The 24,570-nt window shown below is 44.9% G+C and overlaps 2 protein-coding genes across 3 annotated transcripts in view; one reads left to right on the forward strand and one right to left on the reverse strand.

Annotated features, from left to right (window-relative positions):
• PLD3 (phospholipase D family member 3) overlaps positions 1-7,626 on the forward strand; it is an 82,650-nt gene extending 75,024 nt beyond the window's left edge. For both annotated transcript variants that reach the window (XM_073549301.1, XM_073549300.1), the window contains exon 12: positions 6,418-7,626. In XM_073549301.1, coding sequence (XP_073405402.1) covers positions 6,418-6,611 — 194 coding nt within the window. In that variant the 3' untranslated portion in view covers positions 6,612-7,626. The remainder of the gene's footprint in view (positions 1-6,417) is intronic.
• A 3,254-nt stretch (positions 7,627-10,880) lies between these two features.
• On the reverse strand, positions 10,881-12,690 carry HIPK4 (homeodomain interacting protein kinase 4). The gene has a single exon (XM_073548658.1). It carries the CDS (start codon positions 12,186-12,188, stop codon positions 10,881-10,883), a length of 1,308 nt encoding a protein of 435 aa, XP_073404759.1. The 5' UTR covers positions 12,189-12,690.
• Positions 12,691-24,570: the final 11,880 nt, after the last annotated feature.

Raw genomic sequence — 24,570 nt, forward strand, 5'->3', positions numbered from 1 at the left:
GCTGACCGGCGGACACCGGGTATATGAGATGAAGCTTGCTCTGGCGAGGATAGTCAGGTTCCGGGTAGACGGAAGGAAGTTGGCTCCAGCTACTTTAGCGTTCTCCACGGCTTCAGATGGCGAGTGGTGGAACGGGATGGCACTTGAGTGTATAGGTACAGATGTTGTCTTGGATAGCCGAGCAACAGGTCACTGATATTCTATGGAAGCAAACAGTATAAGCAGAATGCCAAATGGAATGCTATAACAGCGCAGACAGAGCAGGGACAGAACTGGATTTAGCAAGAGTAGATACACGTTGCTCCGGCACTCCCCCTATGGCGGAGTCGCCAGATATGGTAATCAGTGCGCTGCCGTTGGTTAATTGATATTTCAAAAAATGTGCGCTGTCCCTTTAAGTGACGGATGGGAAGCGTGCGTGCGTCCTAAGCATTCTCCTTGGAGGCCTGCTTGCAGCGTGCCAGGAAGTTGGGGAGAGAGAGAAGCAGCAGTACGCTGAGAGACAGACAGAGAGCGAGGATCCTGACAGGGACCTCACAGAGGTACAGGGGCAGCCTCGGGAGCAGGAGCTGGTGAGGGACCAGAACTGGGGGCAGCGCCAGAACCGGGACCGGGTGTAACAGTCTTTCCAGGTCTGATGATAAATTTGTGATGACGAAGACTTCCTTGCCCTGATCATGAGGACTGCGGCCTCAATGGTCATGCCATTAAATTGAGAGACCCGAGAATTTTGGTGAAGCGGAGACCCTGAGATATTAGGTCTGGTCGGTCTGGGTACGTCTGAAAGAAGGTTTACTAACTCTGCGTAACAGGTTCTTCTGGGCCAGTATGGGGCCACTAGGATGACTGGAAAAAGGTACGGAAGATGAAATGGAGACCAAGGAATGACCAGGGCATCGTAACAGACTTTGAGGGGGTTGCAAGACCTGGCTATGAAATGAGGGACCTCGTGATTCATCCAAGATGCCATCAGATCAACTTCGGGAGTGCCCCACCTTTGACACATCTGTTTGAACACAGAAAGGTTGAGGGACCACTCGCCCGAGGATAGGCCCTGATGGCTTAGAAAGTCGGCTGCCCAGTTGTCCACACCTGGAATGTTCACAGCTGAAATTGATGGCACCTGTCTCTCGGCCAAAATCAGAATCTGAGACATCTAACATGACAGACTTGCTGTGTGTCCCACCCTAGCGGTTTATGTAAGCCATGGCTGCAGCATTGTCAGATTGAATGCGAACTGAACGGCCTGCTAGAAGGTCCTGCCAATGGAGAAGAGCGAGGTAGATGGCTCTGATTTCCAGAAGATTGATGGGGAGAGAGGATTCCCGAGAGTTCCAGCGACCCTGGAACGTGTGATGAAGGAAGGCTGCTGCTCCCCAACTGAGGAGACTGGTGTCCGTCGTGACAACTTTCCAGTGGAGAGGAAGGACTGATCTCCTGTGCCGATTGGACGGCGAGAGACTCCACCATGCCAATGACTGCCTTAATCAGAGAGGCAGCAGTATAGGGCGATTCAGAGACAAGGTCTTCTTGTCCCAGGCTGATAGGAGGGCCATTTGGAGGGGGCGGGTATGGACCTTTGTGAGAGGGACAGCTTCCATCGCGCCAATCATCTTCCCTAGAACTCTCATGCAGAGTCGAAGAGAGCATGGAGAAGGGTGTCTTAGAGGATGAATCCACAGGCGGAGAGCCAAGATCGTTTCCTCTGGAAGAAGAACTCTTGTGCAAGTCGTATCAAACAGCATGCCTAGGAAAACTATGCGCTGGTTCAGGATCAGACACTATTGTGTTGACTACCCAGCATAGACTGGTAAGAGTGTCTAAGGTGAACTAAAGACGTTCGGAACAGTCTCGGTAGGACGGGTCTTTGATTAGGAGTTCGTCCAGGTAGGGAATGATTACAATCCCCTTGGAACAAAGAATGGCCATGACAGCCACCATAACCTTCGTGAACACTCTCGGGGCAGAAGTCAGCCCGAAGAGGAGAGCTACAAACGAGTAGTGTTCCCCATGGACTGTGAAGCGCAGAAACTTCGGATGTGCCACGCAAATGGGAATGTGGAGATAGGCATCCTGAATGTCTACTGAGCAGAGGAATTCTTTGGGTTCCTTATAGGAACAAGTACGATGACTCCTTTCTGGAGGAGAGAGTCGATAGCTTGAAAGAACCCGGGGACTTGGGCTGGGACCCTTGGAGGGCGGAACATGAAGAAACGTGTTCATGGGGGGGGGGGGATGAAAATTCTATTTTGTAGCCTGTGGTAACGATCTCCCTGACCCAGGCGTCGTCGACAGGAGAGCCACACATCCCAGTAAAGAAGACGACTCCCACCCACCCTGAGAGGATTCCCAGTTGGGGGTCGCCCATCATGCAAAAGAGTATCTATGGACTCTGAGGACTTGGTACAGCAACCCTTTGAACACCATGTCGGGGCGGGTGTGAAGGACAGCTTCCTTCTTTCTCACTGAGCAGGAGACCCATGTCGCTGAATGGAGTTCCTGGGGGGAAAAAAAATGCCGAAAGGGAGGAAACTGAAGAGAAAGTCTCCTGGTGAATGTATGTTGTGGCTTAGGCTGGGGAAGAGAGGTACTCTTACCACTGGCGGTGTCCAAGATGAGCTGATCCAACTTAGACCCAAAGAGTCATGATCCCTGGAAGGGGAGATTGGTAAGGGACTTTTTTGAATGTTGCGTCCGCATTCCAGTCCTTAAGCCAGAGTATCCTGCGAATGGCTACAATATTGCTAGGGACACGAGCAGAACACCTGACTGCATCAAGTGACGCGGTGAGCAATTTTCCTGCGTGGGCAATCTGGTCCGCAAGATCAGCTAGTTTGTCTTGTGAGGACGCTGATAAAATGCTCTGCTGAAGGAGCTTGGCTACCCATGTGGAAGCGAAGCCAGGACAGAGAGCGGTACCAGCAGCCTCAAAGGTGGACTTGGCTAATGCTTTGATCTGTATGTCATTGGAACCCTTGATAGAGGAACCATCACAGAGTGATTAGAGTGTTGGTGGACAAGCACGAGACTAGCGGATCCACGGCCGGAGAATCTGCCCATTTGCTGAGAAGATCTGAACCGAAGGGATATTAAATGTTCTACACTGAAGCTCTTTTCCTGGTGCTCTCACTGTTTGGTAAAGATTCCCTCAAATTCCTTGGGGTTTGAAAACATCCAGAGAGGGCTTTTTCCCTTTTTAAATGAGACTGAGTGATCCAGAGGAGGACAGTGTTTGACCTTAATATTGAGGGTCTGATTGACTGCCGAGATGAGACTATCGAACATATGTTGGATTTTTTAAGTTTGGTCCGTGCCCAGATCTGATTGTGACTCCGAAGCAAGGTCGGACCCAGGGGCCACCTCAGGAGAGGAGGAGTGGGATACTGAGGGCATTTTGAGGGATGTGGAGGAAGGGGAAGACGAGGAACTGGAATGTTCCCGTCGGAGAGGTCTGTGTCATGATTGAGAAGGCAGGTATGGCAGGAGTGATGCTACGGAGCTTTGGCTGGAGCTGCAATCTCGCCAGAGCAGAAGTCAAGGAGAAAGAAGGCTTAGAATAAGCATGCTAAAAAAAAAAACCTGCACCGTGAAGAAAAAAACAAGCGCTCCCATAGGAGGAAAAGGGCACATGCGAGCCCCCAACCGTTGATTGATTGGCGCATCCGAAGTGGGCATGAACAGGCTGGCGCTGTAAAGTAATGAGCCAAGCACGAGGGAGGTGTGTACAGGGGAACTGGAGGCCTAAGAAGCTGGGGAGTATATTTTTGGATGGGACGTCGGCACGTAGGAAAAAACATGCATTTTAATGGACATAGAAGGTGGAGCTTCCTATATCCCTGCAGATGAAGACTCCCCCACCCCCACATCGCCATGAGGAATAACTGAAAAAAAGGGAGAGGAGCGCTATGTGTCTGGTTGAGGCCTCGACTCACTCTTCTCGATCCAGAGGACGGCATCAGGAGCCCTCAGGTGACCACCGTCTTCCTCCCAGCCTGCTCTGGGTCCCTGAGGAATGACCACCATCTTCCTCCCGGCCTGCTCCGAGTTAATGGTTGGGGTGGGGAACAGGGAAGGACTGGTCCCAACAAATCACCCCAAGACGTGTTTGAAGTGACGGGGGCAAGGTCCTCCCTCGCAGACAAGAAAGGGTATGATGTGGACGGGCCACACTGTTCTCTTGGTCGCTTATTTTGGGAAAATAGGGTGAGAAGTTACACCGTTACCCTGAAGAGAAGAACCTATAAAACTAACAAGAAGGTGACCTAAGGAGAAACAAAAACAGATCTTGGATCAGATCCAGGTCTGCCTCCTACTGACACTAAGGGCCCCGTCACACATAGCGACTCACCAGCGATCCCGACAACTATATCAACTTGTCAGGATCGCTGGTGAGTCGCTACATGATCGCTGGTGAGCTGTCAAACAGACAGCTTCACGAGCGATCAGCACCAGCGACGCCGAGCTCGCGGCGTCGCTGTTTACTTTAGTTACCAGCGCGCTGATGCAGGGAGTTGGTAACTAAGGTACACATCGGGTTTCTAAGGGGCGTGCGTCACTTAGAAACCCGATGTGTTCCTTGGTTACCAGCTCCCTGCATCAGCGTGCTGGTAACTAAGGTACACATCAGGTTTCTAAGCACCGCCCGGTGCTTAGAAACCATGCATTTACCTTAGTTACCAGCGCGCTGATCGCTGGTCTCCCGCCTGTCACACGCAGCGATGCGTGCTGGCCAGCGGGAGACCAGTGATCAAAAAAATGTCCTGGCTATTCCAGGACGATCAGCGATACCGGCAGGGGGGCCGGTTGCTGGTCAGTGTCACACACCGCGATCTCGCTGGTGAGATCACTGTTGCGTCACAAAACTTGTGACTCAGCAGCGATCTCACTAGCGAGATCTCTGTGTGACTGGCCTTAAGAAAGAAATTGACGAGCTTTGTGCCAGTTGGTGGGTTTGTGTGTGTGTGTGTGTGTGTGTACCACAGTGAGGAGGAGACAACTTCTTTTTTCCTAGTGTCAGCCTCCTAGCGACAGCCACACACACCCATGATTACCTGTGTCCACGAAAGAAGCGATAAAGGAAATATATGTAGGGTCTGAGACAGTTTATTGCTGCTAATGTCCATGTGCCCAAGTGTCTTAAATTTAGCTAAAGAGCCAGTGTGAAACTTGTGAGATTTTCATTTACATTTTTTTAAGAAAAAAGTAATGTGTAACTAAAGAAAGAAAATTGACCTTTGTTAAAATCTTTTTTATGTTATTTTTTTTGATGATATATTCCCTTTTTAGGTGAATTTGCCTGAACTGCAAAACCAGACACGAGTTGTGCTGTGTCTTCACAAAAAATTATGTTGAATCTTCTTTTTTTTTTTTTTTGCAGGATGAGCCCTGTAAAATCTCCATAATTCAGATCTGATGCTTTTTTTAATCACTGTAGGACTTGATTACCTTTAGTGATCCATAAGGCTGTGTGCACACGCTGCGGATTCTGCTGCGGATCCGCAGCGGATTTGGCCCTGCGGATCCGCAGCAGTTTCTGCTGCAGTGTACAGTACCATTATTCCCTATGGGAATTAAAAACCGCTGTGCAGACGCTGCGGAATTTTCCGCACGGATTTTGCTGCGGTTTCAAATCCGCAGAAAGAATTGCATGTCAATTCTTTCTGCAGATTCCGCAGCGGTTTACCATCTCCATTGTGGAGATGATAAACCGCCGGGCAAAACCGCAGGCAAATCCGCAGATAAACCGCAGGTCTTTTGACCTGCGGATTTATCTTCGGATTTTGCAAAATCAGTGCAGATGAATCCGCAGCAGATTCCACAGCGTGTGCACACAGCCTAAAGGCTCAGTCACACATAGCGATCTTGCTATTGAGATCGCTGCTGAGTCACTAGTTTTGTGACACAACAGTGATCTCACCAGCGAGATCGCTGTGTGTGACATCGATCAGCCCCCCTGCCGGGATCGCTGCAGGAAAGCCCAGGACATTTCTTTGGTCGCTGGTCTCCCTCTGGCCAGCACGCATGCGTGTGACCGGCGGGAGCCCAGCGATCAGCTGGTAACTAATGTACACATCGGGTACGTGCGTCCCTTGGATACCCGATGTGTACATTAGTTACCAAGCACGCTGATGCATGTACCTGGTAACTAATGTACACATCGGCGCGCTGGTAACTAACAGAACACAGCGATGCCACGCGCTCTGCATCGCTGTGCTAATCGCTGGGGAAGCTGTCTGTTTGACAGCTCTCCAGCGATCACATAGCGACTTACCAGCGATCCTGACATGTTGATATCGTTGTCGGAATCGCTGGTAAATCGTCATGTGTGATGGGGCCTTAAGACGTGGATCAGTAATGTTCAGTTGTCTTGTCCTGTCTGTTTACCCCATTACTGATGAAGGTTTTGTGTCTCCCCAGGTACCTCCAACTGGGCTGGAGATTATTTCATCCGCACGGCAGGATCTGCACTCATAGTAAATCAGACCTGTACTGTGAACGCCACAAACACCATGCAGAAACAGCTGGAAGCCGTGTTCTTGAGAGACTGGGACTCCAATTACAGCCATGTCATGCACTCCCTGACGTCTTATAAAGAAAAGTGCATCTTCTGATGACTGCACCACTGCAGGGACTATTGACATTTTGAAAAAAAAAAAAAAACAATTGGTAGTAAAGCGCTTCCAAACCTTTAGGTCAAAGTGAGAACTCAAGTATTCTACCCACAGATGAACAAAGATTACTCCTGTCTTCCGTTAACATCCTTGGCATAGAAACCTTGACCACTGAAGCACTTTTTTGAGGAATTTTCCGTGATCTTTTAATGTTACCACTGCAAGCTCAGCACCTTCTTGCATTAAAAATAGTTTGTCAAAGTTAAAGGGGTTATCCACCCTTTAAGTAGGAATTTCGTTTTTTTTTTTCTTAAATGCATGAAATTAGGGCTAAAAATCATCTTTGCAATTGAGAATTTTAATATAAAATTTGCACTGTTTGCATTCTATAGTCTCTGTTGCCCTGTCTATTGCTGGCTGCAGAATGAGCTAACTGAGAATCCATCGGTGAGTTTGTTCTGATGGGTCTAACTCTTTTATCTCTCTGTTTCTGAACTCCTCTCAGCTCACGTTTTGTCACAAACCCCAAGAAAGTTGAATATGCAGGGAAAGGAAGACCCTGCAAAAAGCGTACATTTTTCATGAAAAAAAGTAATAATTTTTAGCCCCAAATACATGAATTTAAGTTAAAAAAAAAGTCTCCAAAAGTGGACAGTATATGGTATATGTAAGCTGTGCTCTGGTGGGAATCGGCACTGGAACGGAATATGAGTATTCTTATTTCGTTATTTTAGCACTATTTCTCCCAGTAGACCTCTTTCGGCTTAGCTTGGACTATCCCTTTTAAGTGTGACAGCATTATGGTGTGCTGCAGCTGCTCTACAAGAACAAATTTACCTCCATCCTATTGGAGACATCTGAACTTTATATGGTAATAAGACGTTTTTTATGGGAAAAAAAATAATTAAATTTGATGGTATGGGAATAAAGTTAATGTGTTATGACCGAGCTGGTCTCATTTACTATATAGGGTTGTTTAAGTGTCAAATTTATATCAATACAAAATTAAAATACACATGACTTTGTAATATCTTTTATTATTTGTATTATTTAGCCATCTTTAAACATGACGCTCTTAGGCTGTGTGCACACGTTGCGGATTCTGCTGCGTTTCCGCAGCGGTTTTGGGCCTACGGAAACGCAGCAGTTCCGCAGACATGGTACAGTACCATGTAACCCTACGGACTTTCAAGTCCACTGTGCTCATGATGCGTTTTTTCCCGCGCGGTTTTGCTGCGGTTTACAAACCACAGCATGTCAATTGTTTGGGCGGATTCCGCAGCGGTTTCACACCTTTAACATAGTAGAAGTGTGAATCCGCAGGAAAACCGCAGGTCACTTTACCTGCGGTTTTACCTGCGGATCCGCGCGGAAAAATCGCAGGTGAATCTGCAACATGTGCACATAGCCTAAGAGGAGTTGGCCTAAAAGTGTATATGGATGTCCGATAGGAGGGTCACTGCAAACTATGGACCTGGCTATATAGGCTTAGCTCAGCTATATCCTACATGTTCAACTATTCATATAACTACAGTCCAAACGATAGCCGGAACTCACATTTTCTTAAAATAATCACTTTATTGATCCAGTAGGATAAAAAGGCATAAAAAAATAACAGTTGAGCACAACAGGGCAAAAAGTAAAACGGCAGAAAAGAAATATCTCACGCAACATGTTTCAGACCTACAAGGCTTGACAAAAGGACCATGCAGGTCTGAAACATGTTGCCTGGGAGCGCAGTGGATATTTCTTTTCTGCCTTTTTAATTTTTGTGCTATTGTGTTCAATTGTTTTTATACCTTTTCATACTATTGGATGAATAAAGTGATTCCAAAAGATGTGAGTGCCGGCTATGGTTTGGACTGTTGCTGTTACTGCAGAATTTTGCTGTGCACCCGGACATGTGAGCCGTTTGCCCATTTTTCATATATTCATATAACTGTGTGCCATGTAATGCCACCTTCTCCCATCAGCAGCTGCAGATGATGCCTAAAAGAGCGACTCACCTTGGAGGTTTCAGCTGCCGATTTGACGGATGGGCTTTATCCATGGCCGTATGTATCCTGCATTCTTTGCCCTTTCAAACTGCCGGTATGGATGTCTCTCTCCCTATTTGGAGAAAACTGTAAGTTCCCCTAAAACCTGCGATATGGGAATAGTGATTTTTTTTTTTTTTGCTTGCATATGTTAGGGCAATTTTATCACCTAAGAGGTAAACGCTGAGCTGTAGTCTGCAATCTTCATTCCTTTTCACACGTCGTAAAAAAACTAAATTGTTCCCTCCTACCATTTCAAGAAATAAAAAAATAAACAAATTTGGTATCTTTTTGCCCAAAAATGCCTGATTTATCAAGACATAAAATTATTTAAACCGTATGTTTTAACCACAAAAAGAAAAATCAAAATGCCTGAATGGACACCTTACGTCACAATAAAAAGCAAAATGTCATGAGTATCCTAAAAGGCATCCATAAAATCACCAGCTCCATGAGCAAAAAGCAAGCAGTCATACAGATCTGTGGGTGAAAAAATAACATTACAGACCTTTTTTAATTGCAAGATTCTGATATATAATTTTTTTTATATATATATATTTTTAGCCACTACAATAGAAAAAAACCTTCCGTTTGGCTTCGCCATAACGGTACTGACCTGGAGAATCATGTTTCCAGGTAATCTTTTACCGCACAATGAACACTAAAAGATTAACCCCCCAAAATGGCGGAATTGCTTTTTATTTCACCCCACTTGGAATATATTTTTTCCATGTTTTCAGTACATTATAGTGTAACATCAATGGTGTCATTCAGAACTACAACTCCTCTCCCCAAATGGTTATTTTGAGAAAAATGAAAAATATCTGGGTCCTTAAGGGACTATAGTATTTTGGGGGAAAAATAAAGCCCCTTGAGCTTGAGATATAGTGCCCTTTTTAATGTGCAGCTTGAGAAGACTGACAACTAATATGTCTGCTGTTGGAGAGCACCCAAGAGATGTCACCCAGCTCATGTACCTTAGCAGCTATAAAAAAAAAAAAAAAAAAAATTCAATGGATGAATAACTTCGTAACTTTATTTGCCTGAAGAGCTCTGGGCTGGGCCCCTGTATTGTCATCTGGTTTGCTCAGTGGCAGATATCTGTAATACAGGCCGTTCATGGCCTGCAGTGCCATACACGCTCTGTCTTGGAGAAGTCTTCGGACTTTCCTTCGCCAGTCTTTCACTTGCCCTTGTTATCCCACACTCTTCTAATGAGAGTTGCTGTGCTGTGTTGCTTTGTTTCTCTCTCTAAATTAATAGCAAGATCAGGTAAGTATAATTTTGGTAACAATTCGTAGTTTTGGTCATACTCTATCCCCCTAAAGACGCTGTATAAATCGGACCAAGACCAGAGCGCAATGCTTGGACTGGCTGGCGGCTTTCCTCACCCGCGTGTGACACCTTCATATATTTCAGTGCAGCTGTTGCGTTCTGGTCCGATTTATATGGCCATCTATCTCTGCGCCCAAACACTGATATTTGATGATCACATTTACAGCTTCCACCCAGGAAAATACAGCTAAGCTCTGCATGGATCACTTATCCTAGAATGCACATTAGATTAAAGGAAGTTTGTCAGCACAAAACGACTGATCAAACCAAGCAGAGCTGCCTGCTACTCCCTTGACGTGCCCGAGTTGTTCAGTGCACCTTCCCACCTACTTGTTTCTTACCTCTCTCTGCCTCACTCTTCCTTGATTGACAGCTCTAAACTCTTCAAACACACCAAGGATGCACCGAGCACCTGTGCTTGGTTTGAACAGTCATTTTGTGCTGACAGACTAATTCTAATGTAGACCCTTCCTGCTGTTCACGTTCGGCAAACAAAAGTGTTGGCAAAAGAATCGATTCACAGCTATCTAAATCAATAACCAGGTTCTTCTCCTTTGGGAAACTTATTATTTATTTTTTATTAAAATGCATGTATTTGGGTTAAAAATCATTTTAACAGTTGTTTTATTGAAAACTTTGATGGCTGCAAAATGAGTTGACTGAAAATCCACCAGTGAGCTTGCCATGATGGTCTGATAAGGAGCTTGTAGCACGCTTTCTAAGCTGAATGTGAAGAGAAACAAATATCCTGTAAAGGCCAAACTGCGCAAAAATTTACCGGAACCTAATTGTAAGAGTGAGTTTCTACCCCGACTACATGCACTTAAGACCAATCCCTTTCCCATCATAAAACCTGATTTTACAAAAAGCGAAGCTGTCATTCAAGACAATGTCATTCCTAATGAGTTAATCTACATATTGCACTTGCCTCTAGTTTCTCTGAGGTTGGTTGTCCTTCTATGTTGGAATTGCTTGGAGATAAATTTTCAAGCTTCTCTCCATCAGTAGAGTCGTTTATCTGACCTTGGAAATAGTTGGGCGATTGCAAACCTTGGTGGTCTCCTGGTGGCATGCTATAATTAGGAGTTTGCTCTGGTTGTCCAGCCTGATCTTGACACTGCTTTGACAGCTGGTAGTATTTTGAGTTCTTATGGTGTATCTTCAAATGTTGGAGACAAATGAAAGGATGCTTGATGGCTGTAGTGGGGTTTATCCTACTTTTTGAGTCCCAGGATAGCATCCTCTTCATAAGATCCACCATATTCCTATGGTCATAACGTTCGGCCAAGACTTCTAACTCTGGGTAATGGGACATAGTTGTATACAAACTTTCAATTTGGTCTAGAGAATTCAAGATGCATTTCCTTCTTTCCACCGGTTTCACTTTTGTTGCCAGTTGGTATTCTTCTACAGTTTTGATCCTCCATAGGACTTTTCCTTTGGTGTCTACTTTTTGATTAAAGAATAAGAGGGCTTTACTTGCTGCATTCAATAAATAATTGTCTGGCAACCGTTGCGTCTGGCATATGTATCTGATCTGGTCGTACTCATTATTTCCAGGGTAAAGTGGATAACCAAAGTGGAGCTCTGCAATAATACAGCCTAGAGACCACATATCCAACTTCTCGCAGAAAGGCAGACCAAGAAGAATTTCTGGAGCTCTGTAGAAGCGCGACTGGATGTAAGGATTCTTCACATGTTTAATCTCACTTAAAATGAAAGCTGAACCAAAATCAATCACTTTAATTCTAAATGGACATCTTACTTGATCAACCAACACTATGTTCTCTGGTTTTAGGTCAGCGTGGATAATAGAGAGCTCTTTCAACTTGGACAGGGCATCTAAAACTTGAGCGGTGATGGTTCTTATGTGTCTTAAAGGAATTGCAGCAAACCTGATCTCTTTCTGGTATTCGTACAGGTTCTTCTGTAGAAGCTCAAAGACCAAGTAAAATGTATCTATGACTTGGAAATGTTCAAAGAAACATACAAGATGAGCTGTATCTAGAGCAGCCTGCTTTATGAAACTAAGCAGCTTTATCTCATTCTTGATCACAGGGCTTCTTATTTGGTCATTGTGGATTATTTTGATGGCCACTAATTGTCCTGTTTCTAGTTTTCGACCCTTCACTACTTTTCCAAATGTCCCTCTACCAAGCTCCTCGATGACATGATAGTAGTCACTTGTTGACTGAAGGAGAGTCATGACGGATTTCCTAACTGGCTGTGTCAGGAGGAAATGCCAACAGCGATTCTGACTCTAAGTGTCTTTAGAACGCTTCTGTGTCATAATCGGAGGAGTTCCGTAGGTGTAGGCAGATAGCTGGGCTTTGTGGTGAACAATGGTAGATATAATGATGGAACTAATATTTAGTAGCTGATCGGTTGTAGCCTGTAGGAAAATCTGTCAGCAACTATCTAAACTCCCTACAGTGCCACCACAGGAGAAAAGAAGCCTTACACAGTTCCCATTGGTCAATGTGGGTTCCATGTGATGCACAAACATGTGGAGATACTCATTGTAGCCACTTATTTAATCATTGACTTAGTTATATAATTAAGCCCCGAGGTTGAAAAAATATATAAACATGACTGCTTTCCTCCAGCAATAGCACCACGTATAACCAGGGGTCGTAACTAGTATTGCTGAATGGCTCCATTGATGTAAATGGGGCTGAGCTGCTGCTAAGGCTCACCTGCTGAGGTGTATTCACTAAGGTGAAGGTGAACACATGAACTGAAGCCTATGGCACAAGGAGATGGAAATGAATGATAAAACATTGAACGGTGAAGATCAGAACACACTAGAAGACACAGAGTCAGGGATGTAGACAAAGGAACTGAAGATGTATAGACAGTTCAGGAACAGCATCAGCGTTTGTAATGTGAACTAGTCCGAGGCACGTTTGTCATGCAATAAGCAGATAAAATGTTAATAACGAAACAATGGCTAGGCGCTTCAACAGAGATGAACAGGCAAGCTTATGTATAGAGAAGATACTCTGTTACAGTAGTGATGATAATGTGAACAGTCTCTAGTGAGAGGTATTTGTTAGGCTTACTGTGCTTACAGAAGATGAAGGGTTAGTTGCAGGTCTGAGCCTGTAAGTACATACAGATTGTAGAAACCAGAGGAATTTGCAGAGAAGAATGTCGGCAAACAAATCTGGTTGTACACTCCAAAGCAAAAGGAAGCTTGTGTGTCCAAGTTGGCCTTAAATGGAATCTGTCAGCATCTGAACCCTCCTAAACCACCACCATAATATATAAGCCTATTGCTGGATTATTAGAAGGTCTTTTATGTGCCATACTCTTACAAATTGATTTTTCAGACTTAGAAATAATTCTGGCTTGTGCTATGCAAATTAGCAAGGACTAGTCTGATGGGGCTTTCATTCCACCAGACTAGACTTGCCTCAGAACTTGTAATCACACACATCGGTTCCCCACTACACCGGTTAAGTCACCAACTGTCATGCATGAGCATGATCTTCTTCCCTCCTGGTCAGGTGCAATGACATCCCGGCTTCATTGGTACACAGATTCTGCTTCACTGTGGCTATCTGCAAAGCGGGATTGGTGTCATTAATGCCTCACTTGGCATGCCCAGAGCATTGACGAAGCCAGGAAGTATATACTCTGCTGCTCATGACCAGGATGACAGAAGATCGTGGTCATACATGAGAGTTGCAGAGCCTTGACTGTGACGGCACATGTGTGGGGGATATTAATGGCGCTCCCATGGGAATGATTACAAGATCTGAGGCAGGACCACTCTAGGGGAATAAACGCCCTGTCAGACTAGTCTTGACTGATTTGCTTACCGCAAGCAAGATTTAAAATTTGATTTTTCAGATTTTGAAATAAGGGGACCTTCTTAATATCCAGACATAGGATTATTATTATATAAAGTAATGTTGGCAGTTTTGGAGGGATTGGAGGGTTAACAGATTCCTTTTGAAAGGTCTTGGGTAAAGATGTCACTGGAATTTGATGGGTAACTTGTGAAATACAACGTGGAGCGGCAGCTGTAGAGGAAGGAAGCAAAGCCTGGCCCTGGAGCTGAGACAGGTGTGTAACGGCTGAAGATGATCTATGTGATTGAGGAAACATTTTTATCCTTAGATGTGTCATGTGATCTACATTAAGGACATTGAACATATCGATGATCATGGTTTCTTCTACATTCTGGAGCGTGGCCCTCCTCAAAGGTCTTCATTTTTTTTCTACTCTAAATCTAGAGCATATTAAATCACTTTCTTGCTCTATAGCAGTGGTCCCTAACCTTTCTGACCTTGAGAGCCACATTCAGCTTAGAAAGAGTGTCGCGAGACATTCAGCACTGGGAGAGGGTCACGAGCCACATCCAGCTCCCACCCCCCTCAAGGTAGTGTCAACCAAAACCCCCATTACAGGTATAATCATAACCACAGCTTTTCCACATCACTCCAAAGCAGTACACTGAGATCCAGGGGTTCCCATAATACCTTCATTCAGTATTCTCCCATCAAGCACTTCCAACACACTGTCGCATCCAGCTTCAAGAACCTCCTCTAAGGCCGCTTTCACTTCAGGCTTTCAGTATCCGGCATGGTGCGGCGAAAAACCGGACTACCGGATCCGGCCGCAAACGCAGACACCGGATCCGTCTTTCTGCCGGATATATTCCTGGCAGAGAAGGTTTTCGGGCATGCGCAGTGCGAAAAACCGGTCGGGCGTTGGGAAAAAACGTTGCATGCAACGTTTTTTCCAGACGCCGGACCGGCTATTTTCTCCGGATCCGGAAAAAAACGGACGCGCCGCATTGCCATCCGGCGCAATGCGGCAGCAATGAAACAGCACGGGGAAAAAGCCGGATCTGGTCATAACAGGCGCCGGATCCGACAGTCCGGTTTTTCGCCGCACCATGCCGGATACCGAAAGCCTGAAGTGTGAAAGTGGCCTAACAGGTAGTATCATCCTCGAGCGTACCATATCTAAATTATCTCTAAACCCCAAGACAGTATATGTGCATCCAGATCTGCTCTTCTGTGCAGGGCTACTCACAAAAGTCACCATTTTGAGATGTTCTCTTCATACCTTTTTGCTAGACCTGGAGCTAACGCACCAAGCTGGCAGACAGTCGCGAGCCACAATTCACACATGTGGCTCCCGAGCTACAGGGTGGGGACCACTGCTCTAGAGTCTAGAGAACCTAATTCAAATGAATTTCTCCTGCGGTAGTGCTGCTGGAAACGTAATCATTTACTACCAGCTAGGGCTGGACCATAAGGGAGGAGCCGGGTAAAGGATGGCACATTTATATTTATCAACAGTAAAGAAACAGCTGATCGGCACCGTAAACAAAGCTCACACCTCCGGAAGTATTCAATGTGCGGAAGCCACAGCCGGCAAATAACCCAAAACCCCAAAACCCGCAGGTGCTCATTCATGAGAAAAAACATATCCATGATGTGAATCACAAGAAAAATTGAATGGCACTCACCAGATAAAATATTCAAGGCTTTATTAGAAAATCTTCAACGGGAGAACGGGAGCTGCCTTTTAAAAAACTGATGAAACGCTGATGGTAAAAAGTGACACACTGACGAAACTGTGGTAGATCGGCTCATTTGGCTGCACATAGAGGTAGACACTGAAACACTGTCTTTATAAATCTTTCACTGGTTAAATGAAAGTACTGCATAAACCAGTGTAACTTTAGAAAAACAAACCCAGCCTTCCTGGCCTAACAGGAAAACAAAACATAACGTATTGCACAGACTTTGCTGCTACGCCTGCTTCAGGAACAAACAAAACACCTCTCAAGGCCCATCCCTTCTGAATACTCTAGAAGGCTCGGTATTTATCCTCTGAACTCCTCCTGCTCTACAGCTGTTCAATTAACCTAGTTGGAAACATGGCTGATTAACCTCTTTCAGCAATTAGTGTGCTGGAGCAATTTCCTAGGTTGCTATCACTGAAGCTAACAACCTTAGTGAAACATACCTCCCCTCCAGTACCTTGCCAGCAACTTTGTCACAAAACACTGATGACAAATCACTGACATCTGTACAAATCCTTAGTCTGGAATTTTTTTCAAGCACCGAACTGTAATGCAAAATTTTCTACACATAGTTTGGGATTTTTACGTGATGCTTCAAGCTTTTGCAGTCACATGTAAATTAGCCTCAAAGTGCATTTGAGGCGTGTTGATATCATCTGAGAGATCCTAATAAACTTCCAGTGACTGCCAAGCTTGATTTCTCAGCACTGACACATTGGATTATTACAAGACAGGTATTACATTTATTGTTTTACTAGGACATATACGAACAATAACAGTAGTTCTAGTAGTAAAATTGTCCTGACAGGCTCACTTTAAAGGCAGCGTCGCTTGAGCAGCCACAGTCTTAACTCAGCTCGACACTGATCACAGACCCGGGATGAAGGAGGGTGGCCAAGCCTGAAAGTCAGTGGGTAGATTCCACATCACAACGCTGCTGACAAGGCAAGTACACATCTGTATATACGACCTGTGATTAGTACAAGTCCATGTGATATATATTAGTAATAGAGTCTGTAACTGCTGAAAACGGACATTTTCCAAATGAGAAAGTGACTGAGACAAAGGAGGAAAAATGAAAAAAGACAGCCTTAAAGATGTCTCCGCACAGCCCGATACGTAGATGGTGCTGCAAAATACTGAACATTAGGCCACTACTGTCTATATTAGGGCTTATAACCATATGTGAGAAAAAAAAAAAGGTCCGATTTTCGGACCGAAAGAAACGGACGAGTGCTATGCGAGTGTCATGCGAGTGTAATGCAATTTCCGTGCGATTTTTCCATGGAACATCCGTATGACATGCGTATGCAATCTGTATGCAATGCGATTTTAACATAAGTTTTTACATACAGCAGTTCTCTCTATGTCAAAGCTCATGTTAAAATCGCATTGTAAAACACTACTGTAAACATCGTTTTTCAACCAAATAAGCTTCAAAACATATATATAGATCGATGGATAGATAGATTAAAAGCCGTCAGATGCCGTGTACAGTATAGAATAGATAGAATAGAAATATACTCATAGAATAGATGTATATGTATATATGTGTATATGTACACACACCTCTGGCAAAAATTAAGAGACCACTGCACAGTTTTATAAAAATCAGCTTCTCTACATGTCTGACAGCCATTACATTCCAGTGTCAGTTGCATTACAACCAGAGTGCACCTCATTCTACTTAATGTGCTTCTGATTAGGTGATCACCTGAACCAAATCTTATTTAACGAAGGAAAGTATAAAAAACCCTGCTGTGGTGTTCACAATTCTCTTGCAATAGGACAAGCTGGATGGCAAAACACGTGCTAGTAATATCCCAAAAGTAATAGGAATGAAAAAATAACTTTTCACCATGCCAAAAGAGTTGAAAAGAAAAATTTTGATTGAGGAAAAGAAGGGCTCAATTCTGGCTTTACTAGCAGAGGGATACAGAGAGCGTCATGTTGCCTCCATCATTAAAATTTCTAAGACGGCAGTCCATTACAACAAGGTCAAGCAGCAGACATTGGGGACAACAAAGCTACAGACCGGCAGAGGGTGAAAACGACGGTCCACTGACAGGGATGACCGTCATCTTATTCGAATGTCACTCAGCAACCGCAGGATGACATCAAGTGACCTAAAAAATGAATGGCAAATGATAGCTGGGGTGAAGTGCACGGCAAGAACAGTTTGTAACAGGCTTCAAGAGGCAGGGCTCAAGTTATGTAAAGGTAGAAAAAAGCCTTTCATCAATGAGAAACAAAGGGGAGTCAGACTGAAGTTTGCCAAAGACCATAAGGATTGGGCCATACAGGACTGTAGTAAAGTAATCTTCTCTGATGAGTTTCATTTTCAGCTTTGCCCAACACCTGGTCGTCTAATGGTTAGACGTAGACCTGGAGAGGCATACAAGCCACAGTGTCTTGCACCCATTGTGAAATTTGGTGGAGGATTGGTGATGATCTATGGGTGCTTCAGCAAGGCTGGAATTGGGCAGGTTACCCTTTGCGAAGGATGTATAAAACAAGCTGGATACAAGTTAATCCTGGAAAAACAGTTGATTCCTTCTGCTCAGGCAATGTTCCCCAACTCTGAGGACTGGTTTTTCCAGCAGGACAATGCACCATGCCACACAGCTAGGTCAATCAATGTGTGGATGAAGGACCACCACATCCAATCCTTGTCATGGCCAGCCCAATCTCCAGACCTGAACCCCATTGAAAACCTCTGGAATGTAATGAAGAGGAAGATGGATAGTCACAAGCCATCAAAGAAGAACTTCTGAAATTTTTGTACCAGGAGTGGCATAAGGTCACCCAAAAGCAGTGTGAAAGACTGGTGGAAAGCATGCCAAGACGCATGAAAGCTGTGAGTAAAAATCATGGTTATTCCACAAAATCTTGATTTCTGAACTCTTCCTGAGTTAAAACATTAGTACTGTTGTTTCTAAATGATTAAGAATTTGAATTTGTTTTCTTAGCATTATTTGAGGTCTGCAAGCACTGCATTTTGTGTTATTTTGACTATTTCTCATTTTCTGAAAATAAATACAAAATTGAGTGCTTGGAAATTCGAAGACAAGTTGTCAGTAGTTTATAGAATAAAAGAGCAACATTGTACTCAAAAATATACGGTACCTATAAAGAAAAAAATCAGACAAAATGAAAATTTTGCAGTGGTCTCTTAATTTTTGCCAGAGCTGTATATATGTCATTGACATATATGGAAAAAAAATAGGCAGCACTCAAATAAGTGCTGCCTATTTTTTTTCCTTTTGTCATTTTGGCTGTTTGGACACTGCTGAATAGGTTTTGCACCTGCTGTATTATTTTGGTAGTGCTGCCCTTTTTTCTTGATTTTTCTATATATATACTATATATATATAATATATAATCTTTATATTTCATAGGGAGATAGATAGCAGAATAGCCGATAATTCATTTGTCGCTTCTGTAAAATCAATGCAGAAGCCAACAGGATAGCAGACATGTTTTACATACAGTAAACCATTGCAGAGCAGTTAGACGTATATATGTCAGTGACTAATACTGTTAGTAGTATGTGTGTGTAAAAATTGGGACCTGTATGTATTTAATAAAATAATGTTTTCATGGACAAAAATTGTGTGGGTTCCCACATAATTTTCTGTGCCAGAGAGGGAAAGCCAGTGACTGAGGGCAGATATTAATAGCCTAGAAAGGGACCATGGTTATTGTCCCCCCGGCTAAAAACATCTGCCCCCAGCCACCCCAGAAAAGGCACATCTGTAAGGTGCGCCAATTCTGGCACTTAGCCTCTCTCTTCCCATTGCCGTGTAGCGGATGCCATCTTTAATAATTCAGCTAATCCATGTGACGCCCTCGATCGCCTGTAAAAAAGAAAAAAATAACAAACCAACAATATACCATACCTTTCCGTGGTCAGTCCCACGCCGTAATCCATATCTGGGGGCTATACAGTTTACAACCGGGAGCAGTGCTAATGCGACCGCCCTGGCTGTAAACCACTGATGAATGAATGAAATCCTGCCAGCGCAGACTCAGTGACTAGCGGTGACATCACTGAGTATGCGCTACCTCACTGCCTGAACTGAGATGAACTCTTGAGAGTGGGAAAATGCCAGCTGAATTTCCCACGCTCAAGAGTTCAGCACGGGTCAGGTTGTAAGCGTGCGCAGCATCTATGACATCACCTCTAATCACTGAAGCTGTTCTCTCAGCCGGCATGAACTGCTGTGACCTCAGGACCATGGAAAAATGCCGGTCCTGAGATATAGATGTCATGTGGACCCGTCCTGTGTGACATTATCACCAACCGCAACTTTTTTTTCCTCTGGTGCGCCATGGGCCAAGTGCAGAGCGGTGAGCAGTTGCTGCTGGCTCTCACTGAGATTAGTGAGAAGCTGAATGATGTGTTTCAGCAGCACCTGCAGCGGAATTATGGGTCTGAGGCTTATCCTCTGCCTCAACTAGAGGGTCCATATACGGCTTTGGCGAGGATGTGCCATGGAGTCCCTGCTGGGGAGCAGGACTTGCTTATACAGGCGGACATACCCAGGCAGGTGGGTGGAGTCGGTGTCCCCATGGTGCTGCCTGGTGTTCCCCAAGGTGAAGGGGTACGTACCTGTAGTGAGCAGACTAATGATTTAGTCCTTGGCACTGACGCCGAAAATTCTGTACTGTCAGAGAAGCCATGCCCCCCAGGTCGTGTGGAGGAAGACGACCTGGGAGTGTATATTTCCTCCTCGCCCTCAGAAAGTACTAAGTCAGCAGAGGTGTTGGCTGGCGGGGTACCGGAGGTGATAGATTGGCGGGCGAAGGAAGTGGTCAGCTGGGGGCAGTCGTGTGCTGCTGCCTAGGGACTACTGTCTCTGCCGTCTCTCTTCAATCGACCCCTTCTTCTCCAGTGGGAGCAGCAGAGGTGCTGCGGGGGAGTAGGGGCAAGTCTCAACCCTCGCCATTAGCCAACCCTGGGAAGCGGAGACCTCGTGGTGGAAGGGGTTGGAGGGTGGTGTACCCCTTGGTGAATTACGGTGGTGTGAGTGTGGTGACACAGGGGGACACCTCTGTTGTCAGTGCCAGAAAGAGTTCACCCTATTTTGACAAATGAATGTGTGGCAATAAACGTTCAGGTCCGGACCTGTGTGTGAACGAGCATGTATACGTGGCCACCAAAAACATCCAGTAGAAGTGTGTTGCGGGGGTCTGGAATTCTCAGGTGATCGGGCCATATCTGGTGTCGGCTATCCAGGGCCCGGAGACTTACCAGCTGGAGTTTACCCACAAACATGCACATACACAACTCGTTCCCCAGGTCGGCGCTTTGGAGATGTGTGGTGCCTCCAGAACATACGTTGCCAATACCAGCAGTGCTCGTTTGTCATTAACCTGACATGCAGGTAGTCGCAGGGGTGAACTCTGGATCTGGGTGTCCCCGCTGTAGGTGGTTCCCTGATGAGGAGCGGTCTTGAGGGTCCAGAGGCCCCTCATTAAGGGAGGGTACTGTCATGACCAAGGTTGGATTATGACAGATAAATGCACTAGTAACTTTTTTTTCCTTAAGCTGTGTGCTTTAAGATAGTTTTGCCCCCGGTGGCCATTAGGGTCTTTTCACTGTGCTGGTTTCAGTTCTAGTTTTGCCCCCGGTGGCCGTTAGGGTCATTGCACACTGGTTACTTTAGTGCATGTGATCATATAGCAGGTGTGATTGCTCTGGCTCTGCTATAAAAGAGTGTCAGGTGTAGCAATCACTGTTGGTGATAGTGGTCATTTCCAACCATCCTTGGTGGAGAAGGAGCTAGAGAGAGTTCCTGGCAGCTCAGTCAGAGTCCTGGTGTGGAAGGAGTCACAGAGGGGATTTCCTTGCAGCTCTGACAGAGCTTGGTGGCAGCTATTCAGGAGGAAAGCTGCATTCTGGTGGTGGACTCTGTTGCTGGGAGCAAGAGCAACAACGCAAAGCTAAGTGGTGTTTCCCTGTTTGTCACTTTCCTCAATGTGTGTTTCAGTGCAGTGGTGGGATTAGTTTCTGCACCGTCCATTTCATTAGAAAGGACTAGGTGCAGGGCGAGCTAGGGTTCTTAGGTTCCAGCTCGGCGACAGGTGCGGAGCCTGTATAGGGACTGTTAGGAGTGTAGAGACTGGCTCAGGGGAGTGCAAGAAGTCTCCACGTCTCCGTTCCCTATCGCAGGGCCCTCCATTGTATCGGTTTCCCTGTTGTTTGCCCTTATTATTTAAATTCGCCCTGCTGGAGGCGGTGTATCCAGTTTCACGTGTAATTCTGAAATTCGCCTGCTGGAGGCGGTGTATCCGGCTGCACGTTATATTATTTCAATTCGCCCTACTGGAGGCGGTGTATCCAGGGTCACGTGTGTGATAGATATTCGCCCTGCTGGAGGCGGTGTGTCCAGTCACACGTTGACCATCACAATAGATATATATTATATATGTGTGTATATATATATATATATATATATACACACAGTGTATATATACAGTGTGTGTGTATATATATATATATAAAAGCAATTATCATCCACCTTTCGTGTCTCCCCTTTTTCCTTATAGATTGTAAGCTTGCAAGCAAGGCCCTTATTCCTCTTGGTATCTGTTTTGTTCTATGTGTTTATTGATATGCTGTAATGTCTATTGTCTGCAGAAGTCCCCTCTATAATGTAAAGTGCTGGAGAATATGTTGGCGCTATAGAAATAAAATTATGATATTATATGTATGTATTACATATATACCGTATATACTCGTGTATAAGCTGACCTGAGTATAAGCCGACCCCCCTAATTTTGCCACAAAAAACTGGGAAAACTTAGTGACTCATGTATAAGCCTATGGTTGAAAATGCAGCAGCTACTGGTAAATTTCAAAAATAAAAATAGATACCAATAAAAGTAAAATTAATTGAGACATCAGTAGGTTAAATGTTTTTGAATATCCATATTGAATCAGGAGCCCCATATAATGATCCATACAGTTCATTATGGCCCCATAAGATGCTCCATACAAAATACACCCCATATAATTATGCACAAAGGTTAATAATGGCCCCATAAGATGCTCCATAGAATAATATGCCCAATATAATGCTCCATAAAGGTTATGGCCCCATAAAATGCTCCATAGATTATGCCCCATAAGATGCTCCATAGATTATGCCCCCATATGCTGCTCCATAGATTATGCCCCATAAGATGCTCCATAGATTATGCCCCATAAAATGCTCCATAGATTATGCCCCAATATACTGCTCCATAGATTATGCCCCATAAGATGCTCCATAGATTATGCCCCCATATGCTGCTCCATAGATTATGCCCCATAAGATGCTCCATAGATTATGCCCCATAAAATGCTCCATAGATTATGCCCCAATATACTGCTCCATAGATTATGCCCCATAAGATGCTCCATAGATTATGCCCCAAAAAATGCTCCATAGATTATGCCCCCATATGCTGCTCCATAGATTATGCCCCCATAAAATGCTCCATTGATTATGCCCCATATGCTGCTCCATAGAATATGCCCCCATATGCTGCCCCATAAAATATTTCCCCATATGCTGCCCCATAGAATATGCCCCCATATGCTGCCCCATAGAATATGCCCCCATATGCTGCTCCATAGAATATGCCCCCATATGCTGCTCCCATATGCTGCCCCATAGAATATGCCCCCATATGTTTCCCCCATATGCTGCTCCATAGACTATGCCCCCATATGCTGCCCCATAGACTATGCCCCCATATGTTGCTCCATAGAATATGCCTCCATATGCTGCCCCATAGAATATGCCCCCGTATGCTGCCCCATAGAATATGCCCCCATATGCTACTCTATAGAATATGCCCCCATATGCTGCCCCATACGTTGCTCCATAGACTATGCCCCCATATGCTTCCCCATAGAATATTCCCCCATATGCTGCTCCATAGGATATGCCCCCATATGCTGCTCCCATAAGATGCTCCATATATTATGCCCCCATATGCTGCTGCTGCAAAAACAAAAATGCCATACTCACCTCTCCTCACTGGGGGCCAGGTGCCGGTGTTGCCACTGGCTCAGGACCTGGCATGTTGTGAGTTCATTTTCCCGTTCACTACTGAGGCCCGAGGAACTCCCTCTTCTGGTGAAGAAAGGTAGTGAGCCTGATTGTCAAACACCTGGGGCTGATGATGATGACTGGCTGAGTGGAGTTAATGACTGGATATAAGGCTGCCGATGCCCTTCTGGCCTGCGGATGATTTCTCTGTGGACTTCTAGGAAACCAGTCTGATTCCTGCTCATCTAAAGCTAAGATTTCTGTTTTGCCTTTTTGCATTAGTGTTTTGTTTTCCTTGCTTTTCTGGATTCTGCCATTCCCTGCTGGGGTGAGCTGAATCTCCTTTTGCCTGTTGCTCTGTCTTCAGAATATTCCTGAGTACTGACATAGCCTTTTTTGAAGCCTAGCGTCTTCAGGGCCTTTTTTACTGTCAGTTTGTTGGCTCTTATTTTCATAGGGTTTTTCACGGATTGCAGACACGTTTTCTGTTGGTGGTGTTCAACCTAAGTTTCTTCTGGCTATTACTCTGATCTGCTCCCTGTCCACATTTTCCGCCAAGGCTTTTGTGGATTCGGGAGCAGCTCTAAACCTAATGGACTTGGATTTTGCTAAACGTTGTGGATTTCCGATGACACCTCTGCAGACGCCTATCCCTTTGAGGGGGATTGATGCTACTCCTTTGGCTAAAAATAAACCTCAGTTTTGGACCCAGGTGATAATGCGGGTCGCCCCAGACCATCAAGAAAATTGCAGGTTTTTGGTGTTACATAATCTGCATGATACTATTGTTCTGGGGTTTCCCTGGTTACAAATTCATAATCCAGTTTTGGATTGGAAATCTGTGTCTGTGGTGAGTTTGGGTTGTCGGTGTGCCTTTAGTGAGGCTCCGGTGTTTTCCACCTCTCCTCAGTCGCATGATGTTCCTGACTATTTGGCGGATTTTTATGATGTATTTAGTGAGAATGAGTCTGCGTCTCTGCCTCCTCATAGGAGTTATGACT

This window comes from Dendrobates tinctorius, unplaced genomic scaffold (assembly GCF_039654945.1).
Source record: "Dendrobates tinctorius isolate UK_male_01 unplaced genomic scaffold, ASM3965494v1 ptg000158l, whole genome shotgun sequence".
In the NCBI taxonomy this organism is placed as follows: domain Eukaryota; kingdom Metazoa; phylum Chordata; class Amphibia; order Anura; family Dendrobatidae; genus Dendrobates; species Dendrobates tinctorius.

What these genes read in the sequence shown, in the direction of transcription:
- HIPK4 (XM_073548658.1), bottom strand. Translation starts at nt 12,188, where the DNA reads ATGACTCTCCTTCAGTCAACAAGTGACTACTATCATGTCATCGAGGAG.